The following is a 17,427-nucleotide window of genomic DNA, read 5'->3' on the forward strand; positions in this document are numbered from 1 at the left end:
GCCGTGGTCTACTCACACTATTCTTCATCTGTAAGACTGAGTTTTTCAGTGCCGGTGCTGAAGAGAAGCTTACATAAAGGTGAAGTTTTTATCAGCAAATCCAACAGGAATGGAAATACTTGAGTATGAGTTTTGGTAGCAGTCAACATATTCATAATGTAGCACTTTCCAGTTCCATCAGTGTAGCACTCACTGCTCTATTGCAAGTGATGAAGCTATCTACAATGAAGTGTTTCCTGGAGAAAAAAGAAAAAAAAGGAAAAACTGTTGCCCAAATACTCAGTAAGATTTCAAACGGATACAAAGATTGGCAACTTGCTTTAAACCTTCAGAAATGTGATATTATGTAATATGTAAAACGAGAAAAATATAGTGTGCTATGACTACAGTATCAGTTAATCGCAACTAGAATCAGCCAAGTCATACAAAGTGAGTGAAGCTGGTGACAAACATAGGTTTATCTGTCCGATACTGAATATGTACAAAGAACAGTGACACGAATTGTTACAGACTTGATGAAAAGCTCTCGGGCTTCCGGCTGGGTAGCAGCGTTAAAGTACCGTCACGTTTGAAAGAGTGTCATTGGTATCGGTATTCATCATATCTGGCGAAATGGGAACTAGTTTGTTTGACACATTGTAGAGCGTCACGGAGATGCAGAAAGTCTTTAACTTTCAGACACTTGAAACTAGACGCCAACTATTCCTCGAAATCTTACTTACAAAGCTTCAATAAGTTACATTACGTGAGAAATTTAGGAACGTACTACAATAGCCTACATATCGCTCTCATAGAAACCGCAAAGACAAGGTTAGGCTAATTATAGCGCCCACAGAGATGGTTCGCTAATTGTTATTCCCGCGTTCTATATGCGAATGGGACGGGAAGAAACCCTCATTGCATTGCTATATACTTCACAGTTCACAAATTGCTTCTGTAGATGTAGATGATGACTGTTATCTTCAATCGATCTGAAATGTCGATACCTACTTCGACCTTATGTTTGTAAACAAAGCAATCAGCATTACACAAACTGAAATGCGTGGAATACGTACAGTTTTTAACCCTCCCTGGCGAAGGTACGGAATGTGAATATTTCTTCACGCAGTTGGTATGTTTCGCACGTATTACTTTTTCCAGCCCTACCAATTTAATACACAACAAGCAGCAAGAAAAGGGAGAACCTAAAGTGAACTGGAAACCCGATATATGTAAATAAATGTTTTTTATCCATCAAAATGATAGTATTAAATAAAAATGAGTTTTTCATTCTCCCAGGTAGTGATCTATATTCGTTTCTTGTGTGCTGGATATAAGGGTACAAAAAGAAGTAATGTATCAGACGTAAATGAATGTTGATTTCCGTTGGTACGTGTCTATTAATAATAATAATAAGTACACACACTCTTGCGTAGGTGTAAGTAAGTTTATTGCATTACAATAATAAAATTTAATAAGAATTAAATCTCGTATAAAGTACCAAATAAAAAAATCAGATGGCATGATATTGTTATGGTATGACAACTTTAAGATGGTTTAAACTCCTAAACACATTCGCTGCTGCAGAAATAACGACTGTGGCTCAAACGTACCTGCACTAGTGCACTAAATTAACGTTTGAAGTAATATTAAGAATACATGTCTCTAAATCACACAGAGAGAGCAAAATAATGCTAATTGCTAATATAGGATGCAATATCAAAGACATTCCTTCTTTGAATGCCGGAGAATTGATGAATTTGTTTTGCGTATAGTTGAGAAGTGCTGAAGAAATAGACCACAGCTAAAATTGACGATCATTAACACCAACCCAAAATATGAATTTCCATATATGTAGGTAGGTCACAATGAATGTTCATTTCAGCTTGTGGGTCATCTGTGTCCAAGACATTTTAGGTCATCGGAACCTACCGTTACCGAATTCGTATGTGCCAAGCTTTCCGGATTTCCCGGAATTTTGATTTCGAACTCAACATAATGATAATGTGGCATATGACGACATATGTGCGCAAACAGAAAGAGAAAACAACACACAATATTTCTTTTTTATCTATATTATACTGACAAGAGTCTTTCTAGTCATAGCGCAAGGTCTAGGTGTGGTTGGAACGTGAATTTATAGTTGTGAGTTGACAAAGTGATAGCGAGCGCTTCAGTTAATTTGTGAAGTGTACCTCACACACTGCAAAGGAACAATATTTCCGGAGAGTTTAGAGAGGCTGAGCGGGAGTCATATTTGCATATTGCACTAATTTTGTAACAGTTCTGCCGAGGTATTGGAGCGTGTGAAAACTGATACACCTCCAATTTTACTGATTAAGATTATAAAGGTAAAAACTGGGCAAAAATTTATTTAAGATGAATTTAAATTTATGTAGAATGGAACTTGAAAGCTATAATTGGGTAAAGAACAGTGTGGAAAAGAAGTTCAGTATACCATTCTTTGTGAGATGTTTTGATTTAGAAAAGACTTTTGTAATGTAGAGTGACCTAAATGATGGACATTCTAAAGTGCATGTTGTTGGCCTACAGTTTCTGTGACTGGAAAATAATACCTCAGCGTTTTTAGAAGAAACAATAGTACAGCAGAATTACTGGTGTGAATAAACTATCCAGCTTTTCTCAAGTCATTAATACATACTTCAAAATAGACAATGAGAAAATATTTGTACATTACAAAGGGCCAATGAAGGCAAACACAAATGTGAATGGGAAGAATAAGACACAAGTACCCAGCATTACGTATTTGGGTACCAGAACACTTGAGGATGCCACATACAGGAAGCAGATTAATGAAAACTACAAACTGTACAAGCTAAACAAACATGCAACAGGAAGAAGAAATGATCTTGGATATCAGTAAATGGGAGTCCTATGTGAAAATATTAGAAACACTAACCTCTTACTCTGAGTTTAAAAAAAAAAAAAAAATCAAGAGCCCTGAAAATATTATGTTCAGATTAATAAATCAAGCTTTCAGTAATAACAAAGAGAGAAGACTTCTTTCATAACTGTTACAAGATGTTAATTCCAGGAGGAAGGAAGTGTTTATAGGCATTACACTTCACAATAAACATCGAGGCAAAATGTAGCATTAACTGAAGCTTACGGTATAGCTTCAACAACTCACAACCAAATTGTCACCTTCCAATCTAATCTAGGCCTTGAGCTAAACTATTTATCAGTATTTCACAACAATTAAAATTTATTATTTACATTTGTAGGCTTTGCCAGCTTGCAAGCGAATTGTCACCTTCATACACAACCTATACCTTGGGCTACACTACAGATGATTCCATCACCATAAAGTGCATTCCAAAGAAGAATAAGGGCAAAAATAAAATATTGTCAGTATTTTGTTTGCTTCCTGTTTGCACATGTGTGATATCAAAAGCTATGACATCACTATGTCATTGCATAAAGCCTCTTATGCCAGTATATTTTCCACACTTTCGAAACCGTGGAGAAATTCATCACGTTGCATCACTACCACTCATGACAAGATTGATAAAAAAGGTGGGCTATAATAATTACATAAGACAGCTATAATTTGATGTGGAAATAGGATGCTGCACCATCAGGTGCAGTAAAATCAAGTCATGTTCTGATTAGAAAAGGGAATGGGATGACCCAGCATTCGTAGTCAGCAATTTTTCACTATGTAGCAGATGTCAATTATAAAATGGCATAAAATGTGTCTTAGATTAGATTAGATTAATACTAGTTCCATGGATCACGAATACGATATTTCGTAATGATGTGGAACGAGTCAAATTTTCCAATACATGACATAATTAAGTTAATTTAACAACATAATTAAGTTAATATAACAACTTTTTTGTTTTTTTAATTTTTTTATAGTTTTTTGTTTGTTTTTTTCTTTTTTTTCTTAATTTATATCTAAAAATTCCTCTATGGAGTAGTATTATTGTTGTTGTTATTGTTGTTATTATTATTATTAATGCCAATCCACCAAATTTTGTTATATAGGCATCAGTGCCTTTTGGATTGTTGCGTAGTTTGTAATTAATGTGGAACCAGAACCAAAACATGAAGAATAGATACCAAATGTACCACACACACAATTATGATTGATCTCAAAATTTCATGTTCCTTATTATCATTATTTTCATTAAGCATATTCTCTGGCTTGAGGTTCTGATAAAACAATGTGTTCACTTAGGCTTGAAATCTAATATTTTTGTTCAACCTGCATGTTTGAAGTTTGATACAGCAGTTTTGTTTTCTTTCTAGTTGAAGGTTGATATTTGCCTTCCACCTACACATTGCACTAAATTTTGCAAGGCATCTACAAATAGTGAAGACACAACAAATTGTGGTTTCTGTTGATGTGACTTAAACCTGTGGTATCAGAAGTACCAGTACCTGATGAACTAATGGGTCCCTGTGCTTCTGATATCTCAGGAGTGTTCTATGCTGTTTTATGCTATTTTATTAGGGTAATCCCAAAAGTAAGGTCTTCTATTTTTTTGTGAGTACATAGACCTGTTTATTTCTACAATGTTTTACATCAGTTTACAGCTTGAACATTTAGCTATTTTTTGACATAATCATGATTTATGTCGATGCGTTTTTTTAGACGCTGTGGCAGTTTTTGTAAGCCCATGTCATACCAGCTCGCTGCCATCCTGTTCAGAAAGTTATGAACCTCTTCTTGCACCTCGTCGTCAGAGCTGAATCGCTTTCCGACCAAATGTTCTTTTAACTTAGGGAACAGGTGATAGTCACTGGGCGCCAAGTCAGGACTATAGGGTGGGTGGATGATTATGTTCCACTGAAACTGTTGCAGGAGAGCAACAGTTTCTCGAATGATGTGTAGGCGTGTGTTGTCATGGAGAATGTGTACGCCCTTACTCAACATTCCTCTTCTCCGGTTGTGAACTGCTCGTTTGACTTTTTTCAGAGTCTCACAGTACCTGTCAGCATTAATTGTGGTCCCGGTGATTCAGCTCCGACAACGAGGTGAAAGAAGAGGTTCATAACTTTCTGAACAGCATGGCAGCGACATGACATGGGCATACAAAAACTGCCACAGCATCTACAAAAATGCATTGACATAAATCGTGATTATGTCAAAAAATAGCTAAATGTTCAAGCTGTAAACTGATGTAAACCATTGTAGAAATAAACAGGTCTACTTATAAAAAAAATAGGAGACCATACTTTTGGGATTACCCTTGTATATTTGTGGTCCACAACATAGTGAAAAATTGCTGACTATGAACACTGGATCATCCCATTCTGTTTTCTGATCAGAACATGACTTGTTTTATTGCAGCTGATGATGCAGCTAAAATGCTGCAAAACCGGTCGTACTTATAAATGAAATGTTTACATCTGAAGTGATTTTATGTTCAAAATAATGTATCCAGGCTGTGGCAGCCCTGAATACAAAGTCTTCTGTGGAAATGGATGGTTAAGTCATATTGATGATAACAATCATACCGACAACAGTGTTGCTTCTTCCTGCAATTTAACAGATAAATTATGGCTTACCTGCTATAACTGTCTGTCTCTTTGGACTGTTCACCATCAGCGCTGTCAACCTACAACACATGTTTCAAGAGCTGCATGTCTGAATTTCTCAGGTACAGGGGGAAGGGCTACAGACGAGTAACAGAGGTACTGCAGTTGAATCCAGAGTTGTGTATTGACCCCAAAGACATGGGTAATGTAGAGGTAGATCTTACAATGTGGGGATGGACATGAATCCACAATTCTGAACTACTATTGACACAAGCAAGCTATCCACAGGAAAATAACACGCGAAATTAATGCTGGGAGTTTGTTACAGCCATTAGGGAAAATTAGTAGGTGTGTCGGGAGGGATGTAAGATACCTCAAAAATGTGTGTAAATACTAATTTTATGTGTATAAATTGTAGGTATATTGTATTGTATATGATTTTGCAGACGAAATCCACACAATGTAAATTGATTGATTTCTTTATTAATCCATGTTAAAAAAAAAACATTTTAAAGGAAGTAAGTAAGCAGTTACTGAGCCATGAGAGTAATGGAGAAGAGAATGAGTACAGACACATGAATGCAATGATTATCGCTGACAAATGGATGTGCTTATGGTAGGCTGTTTTCAGGACCAGTTGTGACTGAAAGTTGTTTCTCTGATTACAGAAATGTTGCAAATCTTCTAGAAGTATGACCAGATTCCTTTCACGAATTTCCCATAGACATCTGACTTCTAGGTACTGAAGTATAGCAGCTAAGGTGGTGCCAGACTTGCACACCTGTGTTAACGATGTACTGAAACCAACTGATAACGACTAGATACTGCTTTATAGTGGGGCTTTGGATCTTGTCTCCTTCAGTTATATTTCCTCGGTGGAAACACTATGGAGTGATTACACCTGTAAAGAGTAGTTTTTGGTAGCCAGCTTGACCAGGAGGCATTATTGATCCTTCTGGAGGTATTTCAGGTAGAGTGGCAGTGGAGACACCCTGGTGTTTAGGATGATCCTTCTGTGGTGGCACCCATCCAACGTGTGGTAGCAAAGCAAGTTTGAACGCAATGGCACGTCTTCTTGTTAAATGAACACATCATCTTAGGACTATTTTACTAAACTGATGTCCAGAAATGTTAAAGATGTTTGAACCTGCTCATCCTGTGGTCCCTTTCCTTGGCAACATGTCAGTCAGTTCAGAATCTTGGCAAAATTACTTTTTATGGGAAACTTGCCTATCAGATTTATTAGCCCTTTACTGAGTGAGGTGGCGTAGTGGTTAGCACACTGTACTAACATTCGGGAGGACGACAGCTCAAACTCGCATCAGGCCATCCTGATATAGGTTTTCTGTGATTTCCCTAAATCACTTCAGGCAAATGCTGGGATAGTTCCTTTGAAAGAGCATGACCGTCTTCCTTCCCCATCCTTCCCTAATCCGATGGGACCGATGACCTCGTTGTTTGGGCCCCTTTCCCAAATCAACCAACCAACCTTATCAGTCCTTTAATTATACATGCAGTTAACCTGTGAATGCAGTCATTTGGTTTGCGATCTCTTCTATAGTCAAGATCTGTGCTTTGATTGAATATAAATTGAACTCTGGATAAAATGGTCATTGGAACCTCCCCCACTTGTGTGATAGCTAGAAAAGTCAACTCTGCTTACAATGGGACAAAACCAACATCTGTTATGGAAAGATTCAGTTAACTTGACCAGCTGAACTCATGAAATAGGGAAGATTGTATGCTTTTTTACAGGGAACACACTATATACTTATCGATGCCCCTGTGCTAAAGGCTATACCTTCCACTAGAAAGAAATCAGTGGGTGTGAGGCAAATAGTAGGTTGACAGTGTTAAATGAGTCATCACACACTTCTGCTGTCTTTATTGTTTCATATAATCTAGCAGTTGCTGCTATACATCTACATCTGAATCCATTCTCTGTAAGCCACCATAAGGAGTGTGGCAGAGGGTACCCTGTACCACTACTAGTTGTTTCCTTTCGTGTTCCACTCACAGACAGAGCGAGGCAAAAATGGCTCTCACGTCTTCCTTCATTGTCCTTATGCAAAATGTATGTTGGCAGCAGTAGGATCACTCTGCAGTCAGCTTCAAATGCCAGTTCACTAAATTTTCTCAGTAGTGTTCCTTGGAAAGGATATCGCCTTCCCTCCATGGAGTCCTGTTCAAGTTCCTGATGCATCTCGGTAACACTTGAATGTTGTTTGAACCTACCAGTAATAAATCTAGCAGCTTGCCTCTGAATTGTTTTGATGTTTTACTTTAATCTGACCGTGTGTGGATCCCAAACATTTGAGCAGCACTCAAAAATAGGTTGCACCAGCATCCTATATGCAGTCTTCTTTACAGATGAACAACACTATCCTCAAATTCTCCCAATAAACTAAAGTTGACCATTTGCCTTCCCTACCACAATTCTGACATGCTCATTCCATTTCATATCACTTTGCAGTATTTCACCCAGATGTTTAAGCGACATGACTGTGTCAAGCAGGACACTTCTAATGCTGCATCTGATCACTATGTTTTTCTTTTTTCCCCTACTCATCTGCATTAACTTACATTTTTCTACATTGAGAGGCAGCTGTCATTCATCACACCAACTAGAAATTTTGTGTAAGTCATCCTTTATCTTCTTACAGTTACTCATATTTGACACCTTCCCATTCATCTTATAGGGTAATAACTTGCTACCTTTTTCTACTACCACAAGAGACTCAACAGTTTGAAAATATCTGTTCTTGAATAATGAAGACCTTTTTGATCCAAACTGAGTGACTTTGAGTCTTTATGAAGACTGTTCTTATTACTAGTATTGATTCCCTGGATGATTAAGAGAGATGTACATTTATTACGACATATTTCTTTAAGGAATAAATATACTGAGAAGCAGTCATTAGTATACACAGTCTGTTAACTGTTGATTCTTGATTTCAGTCCACAAATCATTTGTATAACATAATATTTGGGCCCAGAAAACTGTAGCTCTCCTTGATGGGTTATCCCAAAAATTGGAACGTTACTACATGTACATTCTCTACCATATACTTCTAATTTTCTCCTTCACTCCTATCAGCAAACTGGTTTGTATTTGTCACCAGGCACCAGGATAGCATTCTTGACTGGAGGGGTTGTCATTCTCTCTCTCTCTCTCTCTCTCTCTCTCTCTCTCTCTCTCCCTCCCTCTCCCCCCCCCCCCCCCCCCCCAATTACTCAATTGTTGCTTTGCTCACATGAGCCTGAGAATAATTTAGTGTTGAGATTCTTGAAGAAAAGCTGTGCCTGCTTTTAATTGGCTACAGTACAAGGGTAAATTTTTGTAATTCCAATGTTTCAAAAAATGCTAACATTTAAAGTAATTTATATTTGGGTTATGTTCTTCTGCACTGTAGAATGCAGATTCCAACTCCACAACCTATATTCATATCATAAGTTAAATAAATTGTACTTTATTTAAGGGCAAAACAATTGTAGAACTTACAAATTCAAAGATAACACTAGTTAACTAATTTAAACTTTTTTCTGCATCTGGTTAATAAATGGGTGGATTTACCTAATTTAGGGATGCCGAATACAGTGGTAAAACCAATTTTTCTCTATGACATCACATTTCCTAGATACACAGCAGAATAAAAAATGGTAATAGCGAAAATTGACACAATTAAGTCAAACAAAAATATACATTCAGAATGTTTGAAATCAATACTATTTTGTATGTACTTATGGGCATGATGCCAATAAAAGGTCAAAATTAGTTCAGAAGATATATCCACCTTTAATTGTCTTTGGTTTTTGAAAAATGCGACAATGGATCTCTTCTTTTTGTTTGCCATTCCATCACTCTTCCTAACAAGACCCCAGCGGCAGTCACCCATCATCGAAGGGATCCAGTGGCCTTGGTAATGGTGTTATATGGTAAGAATATCTCGGTCAAAGTGTTCACCATGCTCACCGCTTATGGCTTCCAAGTTTTCAGCGAAGAAATCCAAGTGAGAATGTAAAAAGTGAATTTTAAGCGACATTCTACACCCCATGTTCTTATAGTTGTCCAACAGATCATTCACAATGGTAGCATAGTTTTTGTCTTTTCTGTTAGTGAAAAAGTTCTTCACAATTGCTTTAAAAGAAGACCGAGCAGCTAATTGGATACCTGTGAGTTTGGTATCAAAGGTTGGATCTTTCAGCAGTTTTCTTATTTGTGGTCCAACAAATATACCCTCTTTCAGCTTTGCCTCACTTAATTTGGGAAAACTTTCTTTTAAGTGATTGAAGGTCTCAACTTCTTTATCCAGAGCTTTTACAGAGTTCTTGATAAAGCCCAACTTGATATGAAGAGGAGGTAAAATTATTTTATCGGGCACAGCCAATGGGGTATTGTTCACATTTACGTTTCCAGGAACATACGACTTCCTTATAGGCCATTCCTTGACTGTATAGTGGTTCTTGGTGTCACAGCTGTCCCAAAGGCACAAAAAGCAGCAGCATTTCATGAATCCAGCCTGTAAACCCGTAAGGAGTGCAACAACTTTTAAATCACAGCAAAGCTGATCCTTATGTTTGATTGCCTATAGCAGCGAAGCCATGGTTTCGTAAGTTTCTTTCACGTCTACTGTGTAAGCCAAAGGTACTGATGGAAATGTATTGCCGTTATGCAGCAGTACTGCTATCAAGCTGGTTTTACTGGAGTCAATAAATAGTCGCCACTCCTGTGGATTATGTTGTACACCTAGCTGCATCATCATATCATTGACATCTCTTCATACACACATTGAATTCTGCATATTGAAATAATGAGTGAAGGAAGCACTTCTTGATCTGAAAAAGGAAATTTTTGTCCCTGAAGCTAGAAAGTTCCGTTGTTGCAGTCTTGACCCCAAGAGTTCAGCTTGCTGTTTCGAAAGTTTTAGGTCACAAACCAAAACATTCAATTCCTTTTGATTAAAGAGCTGAGGAAAAGTGTCATGATATTGATGGCAGTACTCTTCTATATGTCAAATACTTTCTGATTCACTTGATATGGTGTCTGGTTCCGTGGCTTTCAAGTTACATACAGAAACAGGCAACCTATCATCATGGGGCACAGGCAAATGCACTGAAGATACATTTGGATATTTTACGTTATGTCTAGTTTTGCTTTAATGTCCCAAAATATTTGTAAGACAGAAGTAACAATATGAATAATGGTCATTAGGATCACACCACACCACACCATCAGAACAGTGAATGGCATGGCTCATCGTTTTCCTTTCAACCACTCGGTTAAGGTTGTAGTACAGGTTATGCAGGCAAATTTTTATCTTGATCACTAACAGGACAATAAAAATACAATTTATATGCTTTCTTAACCAAGTCAGTGATTGGTTTTCTTTGAGATTTTGGAGTGAATTTCCCACACACATAACAAAAGTTGTTGAGGTGATTTAGACAGCAACGAGATTTACTATTTGCCATTTTTTGTAGTGTAAGTTTTAAACACAAAAAGTTTGCACTATCTTTCACAGGAAACACTCACTGAGGATCTCTTTCACACCACTGGATTACCACACCAACCACTTACTGATGATTTGTAGATCTTCTAGCTCTCCTCCGCAAATCAAAAACAAACAATTAAACATCAAAACAGAAGAACAGCAAAAAGTGAAATACTGAATATGAAAAATAAAAAACCTTTCAAAACTCAAAAATGGTATGTGCTAGAACATTTAGAAAGGTATATTCAGATTCTACGCACCAAAAAACATACTAGTTGATGTATCACATCCCAGATGCAAAATGGCTGTTGACTAGTGTAATTAGAGGAAATGGTGCAGATGTTAAAAAAGATCAAATGGGATGAAAGTGAGGGGGAAAGGGAATCTTGGAAAGAAGAAAATTATTAGAGATGAAGCACAAGCTCAGATTAAGGAAGGATGGAGAAGGAAAGCGGCTGTGTCCTCTCTTAGGAACCATCCCAGAATTCACCTTAAGCGATTTAGGGAAATCATAAAAAATCTGAGTCAGGATGGTTCAATGCAGGTTTGAACCATCGCACTCCCTCTTGGAAAGAATAATGAGAGATGTTTGAAAAATGAATGAGGTATTCTGTGGAAATCATTCAAGTCTGTACACCAATGTTCTCTCATCCTGATGAGGAGGTAGAAGACCTCTACAAAGAGGTTGATAAATGACAGCATATTCCACTAGAAGTTTACAGTGGGGGATTTTAATCTGAAAGTAGGACAACAACTAAAGAAACATTCTTAATTGAGAACCTTTCGATATGATATTATAAATAGCAAAGGTCATTTGCAGAGTTTGTTGAGAACAACATGCGTGCCCATAACAGACTCTTCCAAAAGAGATCAAATGTGAAATGAATTTGACAATGATCAAATGGAAAAAAAAGAAAATTACTATATTTTTGTCAAACATCAAAGACATTGTATTGCATGTGATGGTCGCGAGATGAAGGTAAACTCTGTGGCGCCAGCCCGTGACTGAACTATGGACGCGACAACGGGTAGGTGCAGCCCTTGTACCTGCCACAGCACTAGTCCCTCATCTTGACTATCTTTTGGTCCTGCAAAATATCTCCAGTATCTAATTTGGTACAGGCTGAGTGGACCTGAGGCCCTCCTGGGAGGATTGGAGTGAAGAAAAAGCTCTGCCCCCACATGGCATTTCGCCTGGTACCTCCAAAAAGCAGAAGTCTAGTGCTCTACCTGCTAGAACACCACTGTCTGTGTGATGGTCCCAAAACACTTTAAAATTGCAAGTGATCATGTATTTGTAACATATTGAGTAAAAGTAGATACTAAGGCAGGAACAGACTGACTTATCAAGCAGGAAGTCAGATTACGAGAATTTGCTTAAGAAGAAAGAAGAGTGCCCAGTTAAATTAAACAAATAGCTCAGCAGCTTACAAAATTATGGTTATGCAGAGCTAAGTGAAAGGAAACTTATTTAACAAATTTACTCATGCAAACAGCAAAATGTGTTATTGATACAAGGCAATGAAAATCTGAAATGGAACAAGACAACAGTTTTTTAAAAAAAGGTTTGGGGAGCGGGGCAGAAGGGTTTCAGACACACTACTAAGAACAGGATAGACTCTACTGAACAAAAGAGCGGTCTAAGGCCCTGCAGTCGTAGACAGTGTGACTAGTCCCGGCAGGGGCTCGAGTCCTCCCTCGGGCGTGGGTGTGTGTGTTTGTCCTTCGGATAATTTAGGTTAGGTAGTGTGTAAGCTTAGGGACTGATGACCTTAGCAGTTAAGTCCCATAAGATTTCACACACGTTTGAACATTTTTTTTTTTTTTTACTGGACAAAACTATTCAGAAATGTCTGAGGGGATGTGAGAAGGGACAGTTAAAATCTGCTAAGAGAAGCAATGTAAAATCATAAGATTATGAAAAAAATGCTATTTAGGCATTACATTTCATCATCTAAAGTGCTAAATGCTCAGTAACAAACAACATAAAAAACTGCACAAGTATTTTGAGATTGGTGTTAATTTTTATGTAGTTCAAGAGGTTTATAGAAAATAGTGAACAGGTGGCATTCTGGAAGTAATGTGCAATGAGATGAATTGAACCATTTGAGGTATGCTTGTAGATGATGATGTTTCCAAAGAAATGTTTAAAGCTGAAAATAAAGTAATATGTAAGGAAACTGCAAAATTAAACAATGGAAACTCCTGGTAGGAATATTGACAATGTAGAAAAATATGGATTGCTACTTACCGTGAAGATGACATGCTAAGTTGCAGACAGGCATGATTAAAAGATCCCACACATAAGCTTTTGGCCACAGCTTTTGTTGGACAAAGAGATACAGACACATCATTGATTCACAACAGAAAGCACACCTCATGCACACATTACTGCCAACTCCAGCCGCTTGCGCAAGAATGCAGAAGGAATGTATTGGAACTTGTAAACCAATTGTTTTTGCTGATAACACAGTACTGTTTGCTAATATTGCAGATAAACATAAAGTATGAATAGAATAACTTAATAAAGGAACTTTGAAAGGGTCCTGAAAATCAGTTATAATAGGACTAAAATAATGTACAATCAACACATGAAAACAAAAATACTATAATTTAACAATGAAGTCATAGAACCAGTGTGTGAATTTTTGTATTTATGTCAGTTGAAGTGAATGAGTTAATGGACAGTAAAACCAATAAACAGGAGGGAAAAATCTCTTGGAATACTTTCAATAAACTAAAAGGAGTTTCCAAAATGAAATTTCAAATGAGTCATTAACACAAAGTTTAAAATCAACATCTAATACCAGTTTTGGCATCTTTTTATTTATTTATTTACACATCAAGCTCCATAGGACTAAATTGAGGAGCAAACTTCGAAGGTCATGGAACATGTCAGTACATGAAATTACATCATCAAAGTAATAACAGATAAAAATAAAATGTTTATGAACCCAAAAAAGTTAAGACTTAAGTTTCAGTAAACATAGTCAGTAATATAACATAAGAATCAGCTTAATTTTTCAAGGAACCCCTCAACAGAATAGAAGGAGTGACCCATGAAGAAACTCTTCAGTTTCGATGTGAAAGTGCGTGGATCACTGCTAAGATTTTTTAACAGAGGTCAACAAGAGGTTTGTCGACTTACACCACATATTGCCCGAATCGCCCATTTCCGAGCCAAAAATAACCTTTTAGAATGGAAAGAGTTACCCCAAAATATAATACCACTTGACATAAGCAAATGGAAATGAGCAAAGTTGACTAATTTTCATGTGGACTGATCACTTACTTTAGATACCATTCGAATAGTAAAATTGGCAGCATTAAATCTTCAAACAAGATCCTGAATGTGGGCTTTCCACGATAGTTTACTATATATCTGCTGAACACCTAGAAATTTGAACTGTTCAGTTTCACTAATCATATGCCCATTCTGCGAAATGAAAACATTAGGTTTTATTTAACAATGTGTTAGAAACTGTAAAAACTGAGTCTTACTGTGATTTAGTGCCAGTATATTTTCTACAAGCCACAAACGTATGTCACGAACTGCACTGTTTGAAACCGAGCTAATGTTGCACACAAGAGCCTTTACTATCAAGCTAGTTTCATAAGCAAACAGCAATATTTTAGAGTTACCCATAATACATGAGGGCATATCATTTATATAAATAAGGACTAGGAGTGGCCTCAACACTGATACCAGGAGCACCCCACATTTGACCATACCCAACTCAGACCCCACATCACAGCCATTCTCAACACTGTGAATAATGACCCTTTGCTGGCTGTTGTTAAAGTAAGAGCTGAACCAATTGTGAGCTACTTCTCGTATTCCATAATGGACCAACTTCTGGAGCAATATTTCGTGGTCAACACAATGAAACACCGTAGTTAAATAAAAAATATGCCTAGCATTGGAAACCTTCTCCTTAACCCATCCAGGACCTCACAGAGGGAGAATATAGCATTTTCATTTGTTAAACGACTTCTAGAGACAAACTGTACATTTGATTGCAAATTATGTGGTATAAAATGATCAATTATCCTTACATATACAGCCATTTCAATAACTTTAGCAAACACTGATGACATAGAAATAGGTCTAAAATTGTCTACATTATCCCTTTCTCCCTTTTTATAAAGCAGCTTTACTACTGACTACTTTAATCGTTCAGGAAACTGACCATTCCTAATGGAAAAATTACGAATATGTTTAAGTACCTGGCTAACATGCGCAGCACAGTACTTTAATATTCTGCTAGGCACTCCACCATATCCATGAGAATCCTTAGTCTTCAGTGATTTAATTATTGACTCAATCTCCCCTTGTCTGTATCACAGAGGAGTTTTTCAGACATCAGTCTCAGAAAGGCATTTTCCAAGAGAGTTGTATGGTTCCCAGCAGAAACTAAATTTTTATTTAATGTGCCAGCAGTGCTCAGAAAATGATTGTTAAATACTGTACGTATATCTGATTTGTCAGTAACAGAAATATTTTTACTACGAACTGACTTTATATTGTTGACCTTGTGCTGCTGACCAGACACTTCCTTCACAATTGACCATATGGTTTTAATTTTATCCTATGAATTAGCTATTCTGTTTGCACACCACATACTCTTTGCCTTCCCAATAACATTTTTAAGCACTTTACAATAATGTTTGTAATGGACAACTGTAACTTGATTGTGACTACTTCTAATGTTTTGAAATAATTCCCACTTTGTTCTACATGATATTCTTATCCCACTAATCAGCCACGCAGGCTGCCTTGTACTGCTAGTACCCTGTTTAGAATGTTCTAATCGAAAGCAACTCTCAAAGAGCATGAAAAATGTGTTAAGGAAAGCATTATATTTGTCATCTATGTTATCAGCTCTATAAACATCCTGCCACTCTTGTTCCTCGATGAGTTTTAAAAAACTCTCTATTACCATTGGATTAACTTTCCTGCATAGTTTGTAATTATATTTGGCATTTGTTTGAGTACAGGAAAGTGTTCAAATTTGTGCATCGTGGTCTGAAAGGCCATTCACTCTTTTTACTAACAGAATGCCCATCTAGTATTGAAAAATGAATAAAAATATTGACTATGGCTGTACTACTGTTCCCCTGCACTGTAATTGGAAAAAAACACAGTCTGCATCAGATCATATGAACTTAGGAGATCTATCAACATCCTTTTTCTTGCAGTATACAAAATTAATATTGAAGTCAGCACATAGAACTATTTTATTTAAATTTTATTTAAATAATAAAAAGAGTCTATGATTGCTTAAAATATGTGAGGAGGTGGATTTTGTGAGTTTTGGTGCTGTAACAATCCATGCTGTTAGGAGTGATACTGAGTGCTAGAAAGGTATGGAACAAAGTCAGAATTTGATTAATTTTGGGACACAACAGGGACAGGAGTTATTGACTTTGATTTCTTAGCCTGGAAGTCAGTTGATTTTATATAGGGAATTAATAGGTGTATGAACATGGAAATTGCACCCTGTATTTAAAGGAGGAGAGTCCAGAGATGGTTATAAAATATTAACTTTTGATCCTTTGGAGTTGGAGAGTTGTGGAATGGTGTAACTCATGTTAAGACATACCTATGCTATAAAGCTCCTCATCCGCACAGACCCTTAAATGCCCTGCTACCTATAGTAGTGAACTCATTCAGCATCTAAACACTTCAAGACCTACTGGCACTCCCATCTATGTCTACAAATGTCAGGGAAGGAAGTGTAATTTTACTGACTTGTAGTATATTTGAAAATTCAGTTGATGAAACAAGCCAGGAAGCATAAATAGATAATCCTGTGGCTCAAGAGGGCCCTCCTGTTTTTATTGAGTGTGTCATATGTCACTGGAGATAAGAATATCTGGAAGGGCTGGACAATAATTTTCATGGGAAAGCTAACCACTCAGGTATGGCATGCCTTCTTCCAGCCAACCAGGCAAGATGAATTCTTTCTCATGTGCTTATGAGTACATTTTGAAGTAGGGTTTCTTGTTCTGGTATGAGGACCCCCCAGTGTGCGTTGGTATAAAGATTTCATCATTTCACATTTTAATTGACTGTGTTTTATGTTAAGATAAGAAGGCAGAATTTTCTATAACAGCTGATGATCTGCTGCCTATTTTTGTTGACAGTGAAACATGTGTTGTATGAATTTCAAGATAGTTTACTTATAAGTTTATTTTTATCTTGTGTGTTTTATAATTTTAACAGCTATACCTGCATTTTTCGTAGATTGTTTAGGTGGGACCACTAATAATTATGTTATTGAGTGTGCTAGCTATATGTTAAAGAAATTTTAGCAGAATGATGTGTTTTAAGGTATACTCAGTAACAGTAGTGTCAGCCAGTGTCATCCTTATGTTAGATCTCTGGTGCATTTCTTGAGAATGATCAGTTAAATGTGATAAAAAATTCAAGAAGTGAACCACACTG

General features: G+C 36.9%; 1 protein-coding gene across 4 annotated transcripts in view; it reads left to right on the forward strand.

Moving 5' to 3' along the window:
- Nucleotides 1–991: 991 nt before the first annotated feature.
- The window catches only part of LOC124722906 (methionine aminopeptidase 1D, mitochondrial), a 125,313-nt gene continuing 108,877 nt past the window's right edge, over nucleotides 992–17,427 (forward strand). For 3 of the 4 annotated variants that reach the window (XM_047248050.1, XM_047248048.1, XM_047248047.1), the window contains exon 1: nucleotides 992–1,079. In XM_047248050.1, the coding sequence (XP_047104006.1) occupies nucleotides 1,000–1,079 (80 nt within the window). In that variant the 5' untranslated portion in view covers nucleotides 992–999. Of the gene's footprint in view, nucleotides 1,212–17,427 lie in introns of all 4 variants that reach the window. The other variant, XM_047248049.1, reaches the window with a different exon arrangement.

The sequence above is a fragment of the Schistocerca piceifrons genome, chromosome X, assembly GCF_021461385.2.
Source record: "Schistocerca piceifrons isolate TAMUIC-IGC-003096 chromosome X, iqSchPice1.1, whole genome shotgun sequence".
NCBI classification, from domain to species: Eukaryota; Metazoa; Arthropoda; class Insecta; order Orthoptera; family Acrididae; genus Schistocerca; species Schistocerca piceifrons.